The sequence below is a fragment of the Chiloscyllium punctatum genome, chromosome 7 (genome assembly GCF_047496795.1).
Source record: "Chiloscyllium punctatum isolate Juve2018m chromosome 7, sChiPun1.3, whole genome shotgun sequence".
Lineage (NCBI taxonomy): Eukaryota > Metazoa > Chordata > Chondrichthyes > Orectolobiformes > Hemiscylliidae > Chiloscyllium > Chiloscyllium punctatum.
Window position 1 is genome coordinate 42,787,788 of NC_092745.1, and position 18,263 is coordinate 42,806,050.

General features: G+C 39.1%; 1 protein-coding gene across 5 annotated transcripts in view; it reads right to left on the reverse strand.

Moving 5' to 3' along the window:
- Positions 1-18,263, reverse strand: part of LOC140479598 (LIM homeobox transcription factor 1-alpha-like) — a 312,251-nt gene that overhangs the window by 280,541 nt on the left and 13,447 nt on the right. For 4 of the 5 annotated variants that reach the window (XM_072573432.1, XM_072573428.1, XM_072573429.1 and 1 more), the window contains exon 3: positions 1,287-1,473. In XM_072573432.1, coding sequence (XP_072429533.1) covers positions 1,287-1,473 — 187 coding nt within the window. Of the gene's footprint in view, positions 1-1,286; positions 1,474-12,318; positions 12,411-18,263 lie in introns of those variants that run through there. The other variant, XM_072573433.1, reaches the window with a different exon arrangement.

Sequence of the window (18,263 nt, forward strand, 5' to 3'; positions counted from 1 at the left end):
GTAACAAATCACAACAGGGAATCCACCAAGTGGTATTTTTAAGCAGTACAGATGGAAGAGGAAAAAAAGCCACTGTTTTATTGTGACCTAATATTAGGAATTTGCGGGTAGCCGTTAAAACAAAAACTGGAACTGGTGGGACTTGAACCTGGGATTTCTGGCTCAGAGGTATGGACATTACAACTGCACAAAAGGAGTGCCTAAACTTACTCAAGTTTTTTTTTTAAATCAGCATGTTCAGAGATGTTGAACTCAGATCCTGTAGCTTAGAGGTAAGTACATTACCTCTACTCCATAGGAGCTCTCTGTGTTAACTGTGCCATTTCATGACACATTCATTGAATATGTTTCCACAACATTTTATATAACCCCAGTGAATTATAGCATTGTTTCACATTCCCCTTATTATTCATGTTCATGTGTTAAAATTTAACTTGCTGCATAGTTGTTTCTACTGTCATTACCAACTAAATGCATCGTTCTAACAAATATCTAAAAGGTACACATACTCCAAGAGTGAATTATGCGTCAATTGCAATTCATATGATTCTGATCAAGATATCATTAGCAAATAAAGTTTACCAACATTAGCGCTGTTTCAGCTTTGTAGCTGTGCTCAGCACTGCCAATGAACAAGACATATGATTATTTGAGAACAACTTTCTAATTCACCAATGTGTAGCTATGTTGGTGTTTGACCGTCATACCCACAGTTGCAGACTCCACACATTTCTTTTAAATTGGATATTTCAGAATCAGGTTAACCATAACATTTCTCAAACTCAAACTAAATAACACAGCATCAGACATGAAGAAGTTACGACTCCTGTTAAGACTCCCACTCTCTTAATTTTTAAACCTATACTCAAGGTTATCAATTCCTTCACATGGTCAGGTTTAACGCTGTACAGTATCCATCACAGTAATTACTTCTATTATATTTTACAGGATTGACTGGGATATTGACCGTGTGAAGTACTTAGTGTGGAACCACAGGGAGAGGTAGGTAGGATACAGTACATGCTGAAGTGTCATCCACTTCCCTCCCAGAGAGAGGGACAATAGAGGCAAAGTCACTCCCTTTGAGGCTTCTGTCAGCCGTGGTTCAAGTGAGGCACTGACAGAGACCAAGCAACAGATGGTCTGCCTGTTCTTCTTGATCTGGTGAACAGTATGTGGAGATGGGGTGCAGAGAATCATTGGACCAGAAACCAACTTTAATGGGGAGGGGGAGGTGGGATCGTACATCTTAACATTAGTTAATGAGATGTTTGTTCCTCACTTACTTCTCGTAGTCATGTTTGCAGTAAAGCTTCTTGTCTCTGTAGTAGCAAGTGGTGGTGAGGGGCTCCCTGCACCCAGCACATTGCACACACTGCTCGTGCCAAAAGCTGTCATTCACCCTCAACAGAAAGCGGTCTACGATCACCCTGTCACAGCCTTCACATACCGCCCTCTCCTTTCCACTGGGCCCTGGAGAGAAAAGACAGGAGGAATCCGTGAAGTTGTTAATGCCACAAGCTCAGCCATCTGCCAGGTGACACCTCTGCGATACCATTTCCACTGGTATCAGAACTTGGAAGAAGCCGGTCTATATGTTGATAGTGTCAGATACAGCAATGAGAAAACATGAGTTGGAGAGATGGAAAGTGTGGGCTGGATAAAGGCTTGGATATGAACAGAGAGAGTCAAATAGACAGACAGGTAAATATCTGGGTGGATGGATAGATAAGTGAAAGGTTAAGGAGAAAGAGAGCTAGAAGAACACAGGAGTAGAGATTGCAATGAATGTATAAATGAAAGTAGAGAGTTAAAGACATGAATAGGCAATAAGAAATAGTGAAGTGATAGATACATATGGACATGAAGGAATGAATGGAGGGAGTTCTGAATAAAGGGGTGAGTGCATATTTCATTGTTGAAGAGGGTGAATATATGACATATTAAATATGCATTCTCAACTAAACACTATATTAATTGGACCTCATATTGCAAAGATTTACTATTTGCATCATTATAAAAACTGATTGTATCTCATATGCATTGAAATGTACTACAGACAAAAGCACAGTTTGATACAAAGAAAAGAAAGTCCTTCTTAATTCTTTCCATTAGAAAATGACCTTCCACTGCAAATGTAATGTCCTGCAGCAGCCAAACACATTGATGATTTAAATGAGCTTGTCAACTAAAAAAATAAATGTGAGTCTTGCTTTTAAAAAAAACACACTTTGTCAAAGCCTTTCACTCTTGTACTGATCAGGATAATTCACTAGAAATACCAAACGACAGGGAAAACAACATGTTGCTACAACATAATATGTCTCTTTTTTATTTTCAGCAATACCAAATGACTACTAAATGACTAAGAGAAATCAGAATCGTATTTATTACTACAGACAAAAGCACAGTTTGATACAAAGAAAAGAAAGTCCTTCTTAATTCCACTGTTTCCACTCAGAAAATTCTAAAGAGCTTCACACCCAAACAAACACCTGTGGAAGTGTAGTCATTGTTGTAACAACAGCAAAATCGCAAACAGCAAGATTCCGCTATGAGGTAAATAACCAGCTTCAGTGATCGAAACAAAATCAAAACAATGCAGATCCTGAAAATCAGATATAAAGCAGGAAGTCCTGGAGGAAACTCAGCAAGTCTGGCAGCACCTGTGAGGAGAGAAACAGAGGTAATGTTTCAAGTCTATTATGACTCTTGCCTGGAATTGAGCAGGATTGAAATGTCATGGTCATTATGCTATTTGAAAGCAGGGGAGAACCAAAAGTGGAATTGGTGAGAAAGATGCCCAAACAAAATGGCAAATGGAATGCTAAAGGTTGTAGAAAAAAGCTGCAGATGAATAGTAGGTGTTAATGTTAGGTGTTAATAGCAGAAAATAGATCAGTTCTGTTGACAGCAAATCTATGTAAACAAGAAACTGTTGGAGAGGGTGATAGTAAAAATGGACAATAGAGTTCATGGCCTGAAATTGTTAAACTCAATGTTGCATTCTGAAGGTCTTAAATTGCCTAAGCAAGGAGGACTTTGATTTCCACTTCAGCACTTTACTCTTTTCCAAAAGCATAAAACCCATCACGTTTCCAACCACGTTTGGTTCCAAAGAGGGATCATATTGGAATCAAAACATTAACACCATCTCTCCACAGGTGCTGCCAAGTTTCTCCAGGTCCTTCTGTTTTAATTCCATTTTTAGAGGAATCAAGCAAAGGGGAGATTTCTCTCAATTGGCATGTCAGGTTTCAGAGCTGAAAATTCAATCATATTTGTTCTGCATTACAAACAATTGAATAGCTCAATAAGTAAATGCAAATAAGGTGTTTCTTTATTCATTGGATGAGGATATCACTGAATAGGGTAGAGGGCAATTAAGAGTCAACCACATTAAATTGCCCATGGTGTTAGGTGCATTAGTCAGAGGGAAATGGATCTGGGTGGGTTACTCTTTGGAGGGCCGGTGTGGACTGGTTGGGCTGAAGGGCCTGTTTCCACACTGTAGGAAATCTAATCTAATTTAATTACTGTGGATCTGGAGCCACATGTGGGCCAGACCAGGTCAGGATGGCAGTTTCCTTCCCCTCAAGGATGTTAATGACCCAGATGAGTTTTTCCAAAAATCAATGCATGGTCATCATTAGACTCTTAATTCCAGCTTTTTGTTGAATTCAAATTCCACCATCTGCCAAGGCAGGACTCAAACCCAGGTCCCCAGAACATTACATGGATTTCTGGATCAACAGTCCAGTGATAATACCACTCGGCCATCACCTCCCCTTTATCACAGGTAGTAGCCCACACGAATGTAGAAATGCAGATACATTTGAATGCATTTGACATGGCTACTGCTCACAGTGGGCAGAAGCTTTCCAATCCATTGGAGGCAGCTTGAAGGGGAGACCGGAAGCACAAATGCAGGTTAGATTGGATTGATGTTCCCACCTTGAAGAGATTCTCAACACCAAAGAATCCAGATAGAAGTATGGGCAGAAAAGCCTCATATACCAAAAATCGCAGAAACTGCAGCACAGGAGAACACATTCATCCCAATATGCTCTTAAAATGTCATTTCTCTGTACTTTTACAGTGGCCTTTTACATGCTTCATTTACAAATTCTTCGCCAATTCATTGGAACAGTGAGTAGAACAGAAGTAATTCATTTGACCCCTCAAGTCTGTTCCACCATTCAATCGGAATGTGGATGATTTGTATTTTAATTCTGTCCATACCCTTGCTTAAAAAAATCCATCTCAGTTTTGAAACCAGTTCTTTGGGGAGAGAGTCCGAGCCAAAACTAGCGTCTCAAATCTAAATTAAACCAACTACATGGGTATGAGCGATGATTCAGCCAAGGTAGGTGGGGGCACTATATTTAAAAAGTGTAATCGTAGACAAAAATTGTCTAATATTTAAAGAATTAATACATAACGTTAAAGCAAATTTTAGAATTCAGCGAAGGAGATTCAGAAAAGGATACAGAAAGAGAAAAGAGAGCGCGAGAGTAAACTAGCAAGAGATGAAAACAGATTGTGTTGTTTCTAAAGGTGCATAAATTAGTGAAAGTAAATATTGGCCCATTAGCAACAAACAGCAGGTGAAGCCATAATCTTCTGTCAGGCAGAAAATATAAAAGTTTGTATTCATGTACAAATAGATTCAAGAACAGTTTCTTCTTTGCTGTTATTAGACTTCTGAATGAATCTTTCAAAATTTAAATTTAATGTTGATCTTGCTCTCTGTACACCTTCTCTGCAGCCATAACATTTGTATTCTTCACTCTGATCTATTACCCTAATGCACTTCATATGGAATGATCTGCCCGTACTGCATGCAAAACAAAGCTTTTCACTGAACCTAGGTACACATGACAATAATAAATCAAATCAAATAAGATCAAAAAATCACAATGGGGAATAAGGAAATGGCAGAGACTTTGTGCCTATGGCAGTAGACCCAAAAACCAAATAATGAGGAACCGAGTGCATCCTGAGAACAGAGGACTTTTAACAAACAGTACAAGTGAAGAAAGGGTTCTGGAGAAATTAATGGATAATGTAGTGACAAAAACAATAGACTGGACAATCTGCACCTGAGGGTTTCAAAGCAGGGAGCTGCTGAAATAGTGGATGTATTGGTTTTGATCTTCTCGAATTCCTTCGTTTCTGGAACAGCTCTCGGGGATTGGGATGTAATGAACCTAACAATGCTATTTCAGGAAGAAGAAAGAAAATGAGGAATGAAGGGTCAGATGGCCTAACATCAGTAATAGGCAAAAAGCTAGAATCTATTTGTGAGATTTGATTCTTACTTTTAAGATATGATAATAAGCTGAGAAAAATCATCATATGATTAGGCAGATTGGACATCCATTAAAAAGAGAGAGTTTGCATTTGGCAAACTGTTAAAGTTGATGGGACATTTAAACAGAAAGATGGTTGAGGAGGAACCAGTGGATAAATTAGATTTGGACTTTCAAAAATCATTTCATAGTATATCATAAATAAGATTGTTACACACAAAATTAGGATTTATAGGATTCAGGGTAATAAATTAGCATAGAATGGAAATTGGCTAATGGACAGGAATCAGAGAGTAGGAATAAATAGGATCATTGGGTTGGTGTGTTATAGCTAGCAGGGTGCCATAAGGATAAGTATTTGTGTCTCAGCTACTTGCAATCCATATAATGACTTTGATGAGGGGGCTGAGAATAATGTATCAACATTTGTGATAATATTAAGTTAGGTGGTAATTTAAGCTGTGAGAAGAATGCAAATTAAGGCCAGGCATTCTGGATCAGTGAGCAATAACAAGGCATTTTTAAAAAGTCTTTCAAGGAATGTGGTTTCACCAGCATTCACAACCAATGATTAGATTAGATTAGACTAGATTAGATTACCTACAGTGCGGAAACAGGCCCTTCAGCTCAACAAGTCCACAAATGAGCGTGAACAAGTCCAGAAAAGCAGCAGAAGTAGACCATTCAGCCCGTCAGTTCTGCCGTTCAGCGAGATCACAGCTCATCTGATAATCCTCCATTTCAACTTTTGTTTTCTATCCCTGGTGCCACTTCAACTGAGTGAGTTACCACTTCCTGGGCAGTTAAGATCTAACCACACTGCTGTGCATTTATATGTGTAGGCCAGACCTGGTCAGGATGGCAGATTTCCTTCCCTGAAGGACCTGATTTTTAACATTCGATAGTAGTTTATGACCACCACTACTGAGAATAGCTATCTATCCTAGGTATATTAATTGATTTTAAATTCCACCAGATGCCATGGTAGAATTTAAACACATGTTGACAGTGCCTAGATCTCTGGATTACCAGTCCAGTGGTAGAATATTATGGGGTGAAGTGTGTAGTTATTCATTTTGGTCGGAAAAAAAAATTTACAAAGCAGAACATTGAGACACTGGGAAATATTTACATTCAGAGGGATTTGAGTGTCTGTGTACATGAATGACAGAATGTTAATAAGCAGCTACAGCAAGCAATTAAAAAGGCAACTGATATGTTAGCATTTGTTACAAAGAGTTGGAATATCAGAGTAAATATGTCTTATTAAAGTTACAGGACACAGATGGGGCCACAGCTGGAGTAGAACATAAAACATAGAACATAGAACATTACAGCGCAGTACAGGCCCTTCAGCCCTTGATGTTGCGCCGCCCTGTCATACCAATCTGAAGCCCATCTAACCTACACTATTCCATGTACGTCCATATGCTTGTCCAATGACAACTTAAATGTACTTAAAGTTGGCGAATCTACTACCGTTGCAGTCAAAGCATTCCCTACCCTTACTACTCTCTGAGTAAAGAAACTACCTCTGACATCTCTCCTATATCTATCACCCCTCAATTTAAAGCTATGCCCCCTCGTGCTCGCTGTCACCATACTTGGAAAAAGGGTCTCCCTGTCCACCCTATCTAACCCTCTGGTTATCTTTATGTCTCTATTAAGTCACCTTTGCACCTTCTCGCTAATGAAAACAGCCTCAAGTCCCTCAGCCTTTCCTCGTAAGACCTTCCCTCCATACCAGGCAACATCCTAATAAATCTCCTCTGCACCATTTCCAAAGTTTCCACATCCTTCTTATAATGTGATGACCAGAACTGTACACAATACTCCAGGTGCGGACGCACCAGAGTTTTGTACAGCTGTAGCATAACCTTATGGTTCCGGAACTCGATCCCTCTATTAATAAAAGCTAAAACACTGTATGCCTTCTTAACAACCCCGTCAACCTGGGTGGCAACTTTCAAGGATCTGTGTACCTGGACACCGAGATCTCTCTGCTCATCTACACTACATTAGTCCAGTACTTTGCATTCCGGTTACTCCGACCAAAGTGAATCACCTCACACTTGTTTGCATTAAACTCCATTTGCCACCTCTCAGCCCAGCTCTGCAGCTTATCTATGTAATAGACAAGGTCTTTTCCCTGGGGTGGGGGAGTCCAGAATGAGAGGGCACAGGCAGAACTGTGTGTCGTTTTAGTTTCCTTACACAGGAAAGGATATACTGGTCCAAGAATCACTGCAACAATAGTTCACTAGATTTATTCCTAGAATTGACCTATCAGAGCTTGAGTAGACTATGCCTGTATTTCTTAGAAATTAGAAGAATAAGAGGTGATTGCATTTAAAAAATATAAAATATGGAAGAAGTTTCAGCTGAAAAAAATATAATTTCTTTGCCAAGGGAATGGCAAATACAGGCTTACTGTCTCAAAGTAAGGGGTTCGTCATTTAGGGGGTCAGGTGAGGAAAACAAAAAGTCATAAGATCATAGGACATAGGCCAATCAACCCATCAAGACTGCTTCGCTATTCAATGAGATTGTTGTTATTCTGATAATCCTCAACCCTACTTTCCTTTCTTTTCCAATAACCCTTGATTCCCTTCCTGACTGAAAATATTGTAAATCTTTGGAATTCCTTATCTCAGAAAGTCACAGATATTTGATTGTTAAGTGCCTAAAAACAAAGGTTGATGGATTGTTGTATGCTGAGGGGATTGACGGGTACAGGGTTGGTACAGGAAGATGGACCCGAGGTAGATGAGGCATGGTCCTACAGACTGGCAGAATTGTACTCTCATTTCTTATATTGTTATGAGTGATCAGTTGAGACTGACCTGAGGAAATTTTATCATCACCTGAACCTTATGCTTCCTGCCCACAACATTACAACACTTTTACTATGGATCGCTAACTGATTTTGACGTTCTACCTCGATTATTTTGCCTCAATGATTATTATCTGTTGTCGTAACAGCTTTCATCTGTTTATTTCATCCAACCCTCTGTTGCAGAATTTGTAAATGGTTTTAAGCAGAATTCCAGTTGCAAAGGTAACTCTGACGAAGGGCTTTTGCCTGAAACTTTGAGCTTCCTGCTCCTCAGATGCTGCCTGACCTGCTGTGCTTTTCCAGCTCCACAACCCTTGACTCTAATCTCCAGCATCTTTCAGTCCTCACTTTCGCTTATGTATGACTATGAGTCATTTCAGAGTTGTGCTAATGAGGTGATCAAGATTGAGACTTAAATATTTGATTATCGTTCACATTTATAAAATAAAGGACACCAGGAAAATATGTTGAGATAGCTCGATAATTAAAGCCTATATTAGTAAAGAAATGAGGGATGGCATAGTTCTAAATATCAAGATGTGGGATCAGTTTCCTAGAGATTAACCGCAGCAACTCTTTGGCGCAACATCAAGGGCCGAAGGGCCTGTACTGCGCTGTCATGTAATGTTCTATGTTCTCTTCAGGGAGCAATTTGAAGGTCCCTTACCAGTTGCAACATTGAAGGACTGAATATAGAAGAAGAATATGGACGCTTCTACAAAGAGGCTGCAATCATTGCAGGTAATTTTGCTTTTCTCTGTACAGTTGCTGCCAGATCTGCTGAGTTTCTCAGCACTTGCTGTTTTTGTTCAGATATCCAGCATTTGCAGTTCTTTGTTTTAGGTTAGCAAGCTATCTTAGACTTGTTAATGTGCAATTAAACATGAGTAAGTAATGACTCATAGTGAAGGAGCTTCTCAGCAATGTTGGTCATAATTTGAATTTCATATTCAGTTTGAGGGTAAAAAATGTGTATGGTTAGTGTATTAAATTTAAGTAAAGGCAATTACAAAATGCGAGGACCAAGTTGACTTAAATTAATAGGGTAATAGGTATAAAGGTTGGACTGTAGAGAAACCGTGTCAGTCATTTAATGAAATAATTCAGAAATCTCATTACACATATTCCACAGAGAGGAAAAGATGCTGTAAGAAGGATACACGTCCGTGGTTAACTAAACAAAAAATCAAGGATTGACAGAAATCTAGTTGAAAGAAAAAGTATGCAATATCACAAAGATTCATGTAAGGACAAAGATTGGACAACTTTTTGAAACCAGTAAAGAAGGATTAAAGAAATGGAGAGTAAAATTAGAGTATGAGAGAAAGCTAGCTAAATATATAAAAACTAATAGTAAGAGTTTTTACAAGATTTTCAAAGAAGTAAGTATAGCTAAAAGAAGCATTAGATCTCTTAGAGGGTGAATGTGGTGAATTAATAACGGAAAACACGGAAATTACCAAAGCATTGGACAGGTATTTTGAGGTTATCTTCACTGTGGAAGACAGAAAATAATCATGACAATATTTGAAAACCAAGAGGTAAACAGGAGGGGAAAATGTAATCAAAATCTTGAGAAAAGTGATATTGAAAAAACTATTAGATGAAATGGTGGTAAGTTCTTAGGACTTGATCGTTTTCATCCTGGGGTCATAACAGAGATAGTACATGCATTGGAGTGCTCTTCCAAAATTCCCTAGGTTCTGGAAAGGTCCTAGCAGATTGGAAAATTGTTAATGTAATAACCTATATTTGAGAAAGAAGGAGCACAGGAAGTTGGAAATTATAGTCCAATTAACATAATGTCTGCTATTAAGAAAATGCCCGAATCCATTATCAAATAAGTTATGGTAGGACCTTTAGAAAATCAGGCTGATCAACAAGCTTTTCTGAAAGAGAAATTGCGTTTGCCTAATTTATTAGGCTTCTTTGAAGAAATAAAAAGCAAGATGAATAAAGGGGAACTGGTAGATGTGATGCACTTAGATTTCAAAAGATATTGTCAAGATGCTACATCAAAGGTTACTTCAGAATATAAGAGGTCATGGTGTTAGGGGTAACATATTAGCATGGACAGAAGATTGGTTAACTCACAGGAAGCAGCAAATAGGGACATGTGAGCTTTTTGTTTTGGATTGGTAAATTATTATTAATGTCAAAAGGTGTGGTGCTGGAAAAAGCACAGCAGATCAGGTAGCATCTGAGAAGCAGAAGAGTTGACATTTCCGGCATAAGGCCTTCATCAGAATACTAAGAAAAGCTAGTTACAATCCTTATCAGTGTTTTGAATGAAGGGATTGTGGTAGTTACCTTTGCTAGTGACATGAAAGATGGGTAGAAATGTAAGTTATCAAAGAAGACATAAGGAGATTGCAGAGGATTTAGAAAGCTGACTTGGCTGAGCAAAATTTTAAAAGTGAAGTAAAAATGTGGGAAAATGTGAAGTTGTCCACCTTGGCAGGAAGAATAGAAGAGCAACACGATATTTAAAAATTGCAGAGGAATCTGAGTCTCCCGGTGCATTCATCACAAAATACTGGTGTGAATGGAGGTGGAGTGAGAGGTTAGGAAGGCATTCATTAAATTAATGTTGGCATTTAATGGCAGTGAAATTGAGTTGTAAAGGAGGGAAGCGTTGTTGTAGCTACACAGGAACTTGGTGAGTTTGCACCTGGAATCCTACTTCCAATTTGTCGTCACCTTACTCAAAAAAATGATGTAATTACATCATAAGCAGATCAGACTAGGTTCACTCAATTGACCCCTGGTAGGAAGATGTATCACATGAGGAAAGGCTGAGCAGGTTGGGCCCAAGCCCATTTTAGTTTAGAAGAATGAAGGGGTTTTATGGAAAGACGCAAGATCCGGCAGGGACTTCACAGGTGTGGTTTCTGAAAGGATGTTTCCACTTGTACAGGAGGAGGGGGGGGGGGGGGGGGGCAGTATAAAATTAAGGGGCTTTCACAAAAGGCTGAAAGATGATTTTTTTTTTCTCTTTCTCTCAGAGGTTAGTTATTCTGTGAAATTGATTTCCCCAGATCAAGCTGGGTCTTTGAATTTATCCAAGGCTGTTAAATAGATTTTTAACCAACAAAGGAACGAAGGGTTATGGGGGGACAGGCAGGAAAGTGGAGTTGAGGTCAGATGAGTCATAGAGTCATACAGCATGGAAACAGACTCTTCGGTCCAACCAGTCCATACCAATCATTGTTCCCATAAGTACTGTGTACTAGCACCCCTCAAATCATTATCGAATGGTGAGAAACCCTGAAGGGTAGAGTGGTCTACTTCTACTTCCTACTTCTGTGTACGCATGATTCCTGGATGATTATGCAAATGTATTCCTGATGAAGGGCTTTTGCCCGAAACGTCGATTTTCCTGCTCCTCGGATGCTGCCTGAACTGCTGTGCTTTTCCAGCACCACACTAATCCAAATTATCGACTAAGGCTTGACTTGAATGTATTAGTTTGAACATTACAGTTTAATTCATTCGTCGGATTTCATTTTGTCTGTACTCACAAATACCTTCCAACTGACATCATTGGTAGCCATGAATTATACTTGCTGTTATTAAGATGCTGTTTTTGTATATTTATACAATGTCATATTACTGTCTCATGCTAATAGAAAAAAAAACTCATTTGAACAAAATCATCTTAATATATGTTGAGTTAATGTGACAAAAATCTGACCCACTTGGCTGCTCTCTGACCTTCAGTTCGTTCAACATGTTCCATTAAATCTAACAAAGACAGGCTAAACCATACCCGCTGCAACTACCTCACAATGTTTCAAACCTTACTTCATTCCTGGAGGATCACTAATGACATACTAAGTCATTCCAGTAAAAGGGCTACATTCCAAAACACATAAAAGACTGCAATGGATAACATTCATAAAAATAAAATGGCAACTTTCACTTTTTGTTGATCAACAGTGATAAAATGAGGTGATTTTCACTCCATTTATTTACTGTTGATAATTATAACCTCTCTATTTAGTGTGATTTTTAACTTTTATAACAAAACGACGATGATAGTAGGGAGCAAAGATGGCTATTAGGAAATATGTGCTATATATGACATTTAGAATATTACTATTTCCACTCCCATGTTGCAGACGATGGTCTCCTTTACCAGAATTAACTGTCTTTGTGATGTTTATTTACCTTTAATCATCTGTTTCAGTCTCTATGTTTTGATTCTGCCTTTGTCATCTGCGAAATGTCTCTTTCTTTTCCTTTGGAGCGGTGCAGTGTTTTGATGTACTGTCAAACTACTGGCTGCCTTTAAATTGCCGAGGTTTGGTTCCCACCAGCATCCGACCCAATATCCTCTTCCAAAATCTGTTACTGTTCAGCGGTGATCTATTTCGAGGCTAGCAAGCTTCTTTAAAGATTTAATTGTTCCTTGATCCAGGGAGCAAAAGTTTGTGAAAGCGAACTTTAATTTGTATTGTATGTTCAAATTCATTCTGCTTCCTTTCAAATATTTGATCATTAATTTGTATTTTGTGCCTGCAATTTAATGTTTCCCTGTCCTTATACAGAAATGGTTGGATTTTAAAAAAAATATGTTCTTAGCCAGACAGTTGAGTGCATTTACCTAGATAGTTTATGATTTACACACATTTATATAGAGAGAAGGATTGATTCTTTCAATGTTAAGAACTTTGTCAAACTGAGGCAAGGACTACAGAATTGTATTGGATCCATTGGAAAAAATCTAACCTCACATTGCTTACAGGTGACAATATTCGGGCAGCTACTGAGCAAAGCATCACAGGAAGTACATGGAGCCCTTGCAACAAGTATACTCTGTACAGAGGACGGTACACACAACCAGAGTTATAGCGTGGTCACTGTTTCAAAAGTGTACGCTATATACGAAACGCGCTCCGAAAGCTAGAGTTTCCAAATAAACTTGTTGGTCTATAACCTGGTGTTGTGTGATTTTTAACTTTATAAACAAAACGACGATGATAGTAGGGAGCAAAGATGGCTATTAGAAAATATGTGCTATATATGACATTTAGAATATCACCATTTCCACTCCCATGTTGCAGACGATGGTCTCCTTTACCAGAATTAACTATCTTTGTGATGTTTATTTATCGTCCACCTTTAATCATCTGTTTCAGTCTCTATGTTTTGACTCTGCCTTTGTCATCTGCGAAATGTCTCTTTCTTTTCCTTTGGAGCGGTGCAGTGTTTTGATGTACTGTCAAACTACTGGCTGCCTTTAAATTGCCGAGGTTTGGTTCCCACCAGCATCCGACCCAATATCCTCTTCTACCAACTCTGCTTACCCTTGTCTTGGTGGATCAACCACTTTAATTTCCTACTATCCTCTCCTTCTCATAACTGCCATTTATCCTCAATGACCTCTCCTCAGAGAATCTTTAATCCTCCCGTCGAGGCATACTTTTTCATTCCAAGACCAGTGTCGAGATTAGTCATCTATTTCTCTAAAATGCGTTTGTACAAAAAGAAAATGTATCGTACCTTTCAAAAAAAAAATCAAATTAAAATGACGATCCATGCCCTCCCGCGCAGTCGGAGCTATTAAAGTGCTTTCTCAAAGTACATTTTCTATAGTCAAGGCAGAAATGAAGTAAATTACTTCAAACTGAACTGGAGATCTTTTAAAACCCAGGCACTCTCCCAATCTTTGCCTCTCCTGCTCTCCCCTTTCGTTTAATATGCTTTCCGTTATAGACAAAGGATGCAGCAATTTGCATATTTTGACTTAAACATGCATGCATTTGATTAGCCTTTCTGCTGAACGAATCGCCCGTTTGTAAGTTTTAGCTATGAAGACTTTTTTTTCAAATTAGCTTGAAAATAAAACTGAATATCAACTGCACTCATCTGAAGAGAAACATTTCACCAAGACGGCAGAATAAGTGCTGTGCCTAGCCCATAATTCCTGTCACTGCCCAGTGCAAACTTGGTCGACATCACCACGACCAGAAACTCATAATCCAACCCCAAACATTTGGAGGTGTTTGAAATCTTTGAACGGATGAAACGAATGGAAGTTTCAGAAGGCGCCGGAAATATTTAAAATGTGAAAGGTGTACGCCTTCTTTGTTTTGAAATGCTTTAGTTCAGACCTGTTTGGAGGTTATAAATTTTACTATTAGGAAAGAAGATCAAAATCTGCTGGAAAATATTTCGAAAGCACGTTGGATGATTTTTTTTCGATACTAACCCATCCAGTGGCCATATTGTGTAATTACAGGATCATTCGGAAACAACTGACACACACAAATGTGTATAAAAAATAAAGAGCATAAAGTTGTGGAGACGGGAGATTTGTGCAGTTGTACGATTATATGAATAAGCTATAAAGAAATATTTCAGATGTTAGTTCAAGGACAGGGGAAACCTGTTTTCGAAATGCTTTCTGCACATTTACACATTATTATTTATCTTCAAGTATTCTAAGCAGGACAGATGTAATACTTGTTACATCCTAAGTGGCTGATCCTTTAGTTTCACTGCACTCCGAGCGTCTGAGATGATAAAGCACGGGGCTCATCTTTTCAATCTATCCACGAATTATAACTTGACTACTGCCTGCCTTTTTGGTGAAAGTGGTCGACAGTGAGGGACGATTGATTTGATTTCACCCACCAGCGGCTCGGCCACAAATCACCGAGTGTCAAGTTTTGCCGGGTCTGCGAGGGATTCCAGTATCTGTGCCTCGAGTCCCGCAGTGATTGAGGTTTTTAACCCTGTAACCTGGCAATCCAGTGCATCGCGAGGGGGGCGCCACAATAACGTAAGAAAACTCCTTCTGGTGAAATGTGACAAGGAAAGCAGGTCCAGTTTGTCTTTTCTCGGGAGCCTTGGCATTTTGAAGTGTCAAAAGGTTTCCCGGTACCTCTCCATAACCACTCCAAAATGAGATTATCCAAAAAAAATTAACCTATGTTTTGTGGGGTTTTATTGAAAGTCAAAGGCGCCCATATTGTCCAAACAAGCTTTCCAAGTATAAACTGACGGCAACATGCAATACTAACACCGCGATAAAATAATCCTTACACGTCTCGTTTCGCTACTTGATATTTCGTCCTGATTTTTAAGTGAATTACATAATTTAGTATTCTTATTTGAGAGGATTTGAGGTTAAGTGAATCGGCCATGCTAAATTGCCCATCGTCTTCAGGGATGTGTAGGCATTAGTCAGGGGGAAATGTAGAGTAATAGGGTAAGGGGGAATGGCTCTGGGCGGGATTCTCTTCGGAGGGAATGGCCTGTTTCCACACTGAAGGGATTCTATTCTATGAGGAATCGGGTACCTTTCAATGTTCGACGATGTTAACGGAATTGTGGCCCAAACTGTAAAAGCCATGTAACCCAAACCCCAGAACAGCAGCAAAGATATCCCTGTAGTTTTCAAAAAGACGTTTTCCGAATTATTTGAGTAAGAAATAATAGGTGTTCCATTTGACAAAATTAGAATGTTATTGAATGAGCTTTTATACTTGTTTATTTATTTGTTTGGGTTGAGTTCTTCAAATGATCAGGTTGTCAAAACGCAAATAAATCATTGCAGGCCCAAATATCGGTTGAATGTGTAATTTGAGGGCAGACCATTCTTATTGTTGTGAGGAGGTTGCTATGGCTCTACAAAGGGAGATACTTAGTGTGATTTATTTTGTATTGGATTCCTGCTAAATTGAGTAAGTAAGACCACAGGTAGAAAATTATGCCGTTCGGCCCATCGAGCCTGTTCCTCCACTCAATTAGATCATGGCTGATCATCCTCAACTCCGTTTTTCTGCCTTGTCCCGCATAACCCTTGATTCCCTTACTGATTAAAGATCTGCTTATCTCAGCCATACATATACTTCATAACACAGCCTCAACAGTCCTCTGCAGTAACGACTTCCACAGATTCACTGCCCTCTGAGTGGAGAAATTCTGCCTCCTCCCTGTCTAAAATTCTGAGATTATACCCTTTTGTTCAACCTAGTGACCTTCCCCAATGCCATAATTTGTGTCTTATTTGAAGTTTTACTATATAATTCTAATTGGATTTGAAGAATTCAGGCTGTAGTGCAGAAAATTGCTCAATTACATTCTCATCTTGTTAAATCGCTGAAAGATATAAAGGTGCTGTCTCTAAAGGAGAAATATTCACTTACTCCTCCATCAGACCAGTAAACCAATTAATATTTTGAGAGACAGTGGGGCAGTGCAGTCAATGATAGTGGCTAATGATACAATTTGTGTTCCAAATGGTTTGATAAAAGAAAAAAGTATTTAAGGATTTATGAATATAGAGCGTCATTTCAGACTCACTTACTTGTTCCTTTGTACAAAGTTAAATCAGAAAGTGACCTCCCAAATTGTGTTGTCATCCTGAGAATAGCTCCTCATTTACAGGTCTGTCTTATATCAGGGAATAATTTGGTCAACACAGGTGGTAATGTCATAGCAACTGAGTTGGAGAAAATGCTTGATCCTGTCAAGTTCTCCAGAATTCAGGGTGGCATGGTGGCTCAGTGGTTAGCACTGCTGACTCAGCGGAACCAGCTTCGATTCCAACCTCGGGTGCCTGTCTGTGTGGAGTTTGCACATTCTCCCTGTGTCTGTGTGGGTTTCCGCTGGGTGCTCCGGCTTCCTCCCACAGTCCAAAGATGTGCAGGTCAGGTGAATTGGCCATGCTAAATTGCCCATAGTGTTCATGGATATGTAGGTTAGGGGCATTAGTCATGGGTAAATGTAAAATAATAGGGTTGGGGAACGGGTCTGAGTGGGTTACTCTTCAAAGGGTTGGTGTGAACTTGTTGGGCCAAATGGCCTGTTTCCACACTGTAGGGATTCTATGATTGTACTAAGCACAGTACTGCTTATAATGAGCAATTAAAGGAATCAATGTGAGGAATCAATTTGCATGCAGATAAGAAAAGTTTGCTAATGAGAGATATGAACTGATGAGAACATCTTGAACACTTGCCTCGGGAAGTCAAATACTTGAAGGGACAACTGAACTATCTGAACTATAAACTCCTGTAGGCAAATTCAATGAGGAGAGATCTTTGGTTCACACGTGATGAGCCTCAACAATCAGTGATGAATTAGAACAGTTGGTTGAGTGCAGAATCAAAAATCAAGCCGGATTAACTGTGCAGCCTCATTTTGAGAAAATCAATTTAAGTTTTAAACTCAGAAAAAGATAGAGATTTTAAAAGCAACTCAAGAGAGCAAAACACTTTTTGTGTAAGCTTTTTCCTTATTTGGTATGAATGAAAATAATGAAACAACAATACTGTGACGGGGAAAGTTCTTAAAGAAAAGATGCCTTTTGAACTTGCTTGCCAATCAGAAATATATGATTTCCTTAGCCAATTTAAAGGACCATTTGGAAACATTTTCCTCTTAACAGATAAATAAGAAGAGAAAGAGCAAGAGGTTTGGATGTGAATTACATGGAAGTCTGCAAATACCGGAAAGACTATTGAAAGCTCAGAATGAAGAAGCTATTGACACCACTAGGAAAGAACTAAATAAGGTGTAATTGAAAAAGGATTAGATTACATTACGGATACAGGCCCTTCGGCCCAGCAAGTCCACACCGACCCCCCTACATTTACCCATTAGCCAACACTACAATTCACCTGACCGGCACATCTTTGGACTGTGGGAGGAAACCGGAGCACCCCCACGCAGACACGGGGAGAACATGCAAACTCCACACAGTTTCCCACCCGAGGTGGGAATTGAACCCGGGTTTCAGACGTTAACAGGCAGCAGTGCTAACCAGTGTGCCACCGTGGCATCTGGAGAAGATGAAGAAGTTAAAGTGGGTAGATGATTAAAGCCAACAGGAACACAAATTACTTTTATTTGAACAACTCAAATAACAAGAAGGAATTTTGATCAGAACAGAGATGAACTGTTGGCACACGAAGAAGCCGTTTTGATATTACTGACTGAAAAAAAAATTGCCTGCATCTGAATTCAGAAACTGAACTTAAAGACAGGGTTACATTGACAGCTGACAAGAAGAGTTACAATTAGGCTGTAGACTTAACTAGGCATTCTTTACAGTTAAAAGCAAAGCACAAAAAAAAACTAATTAAGTTCTGCTTATACAATGA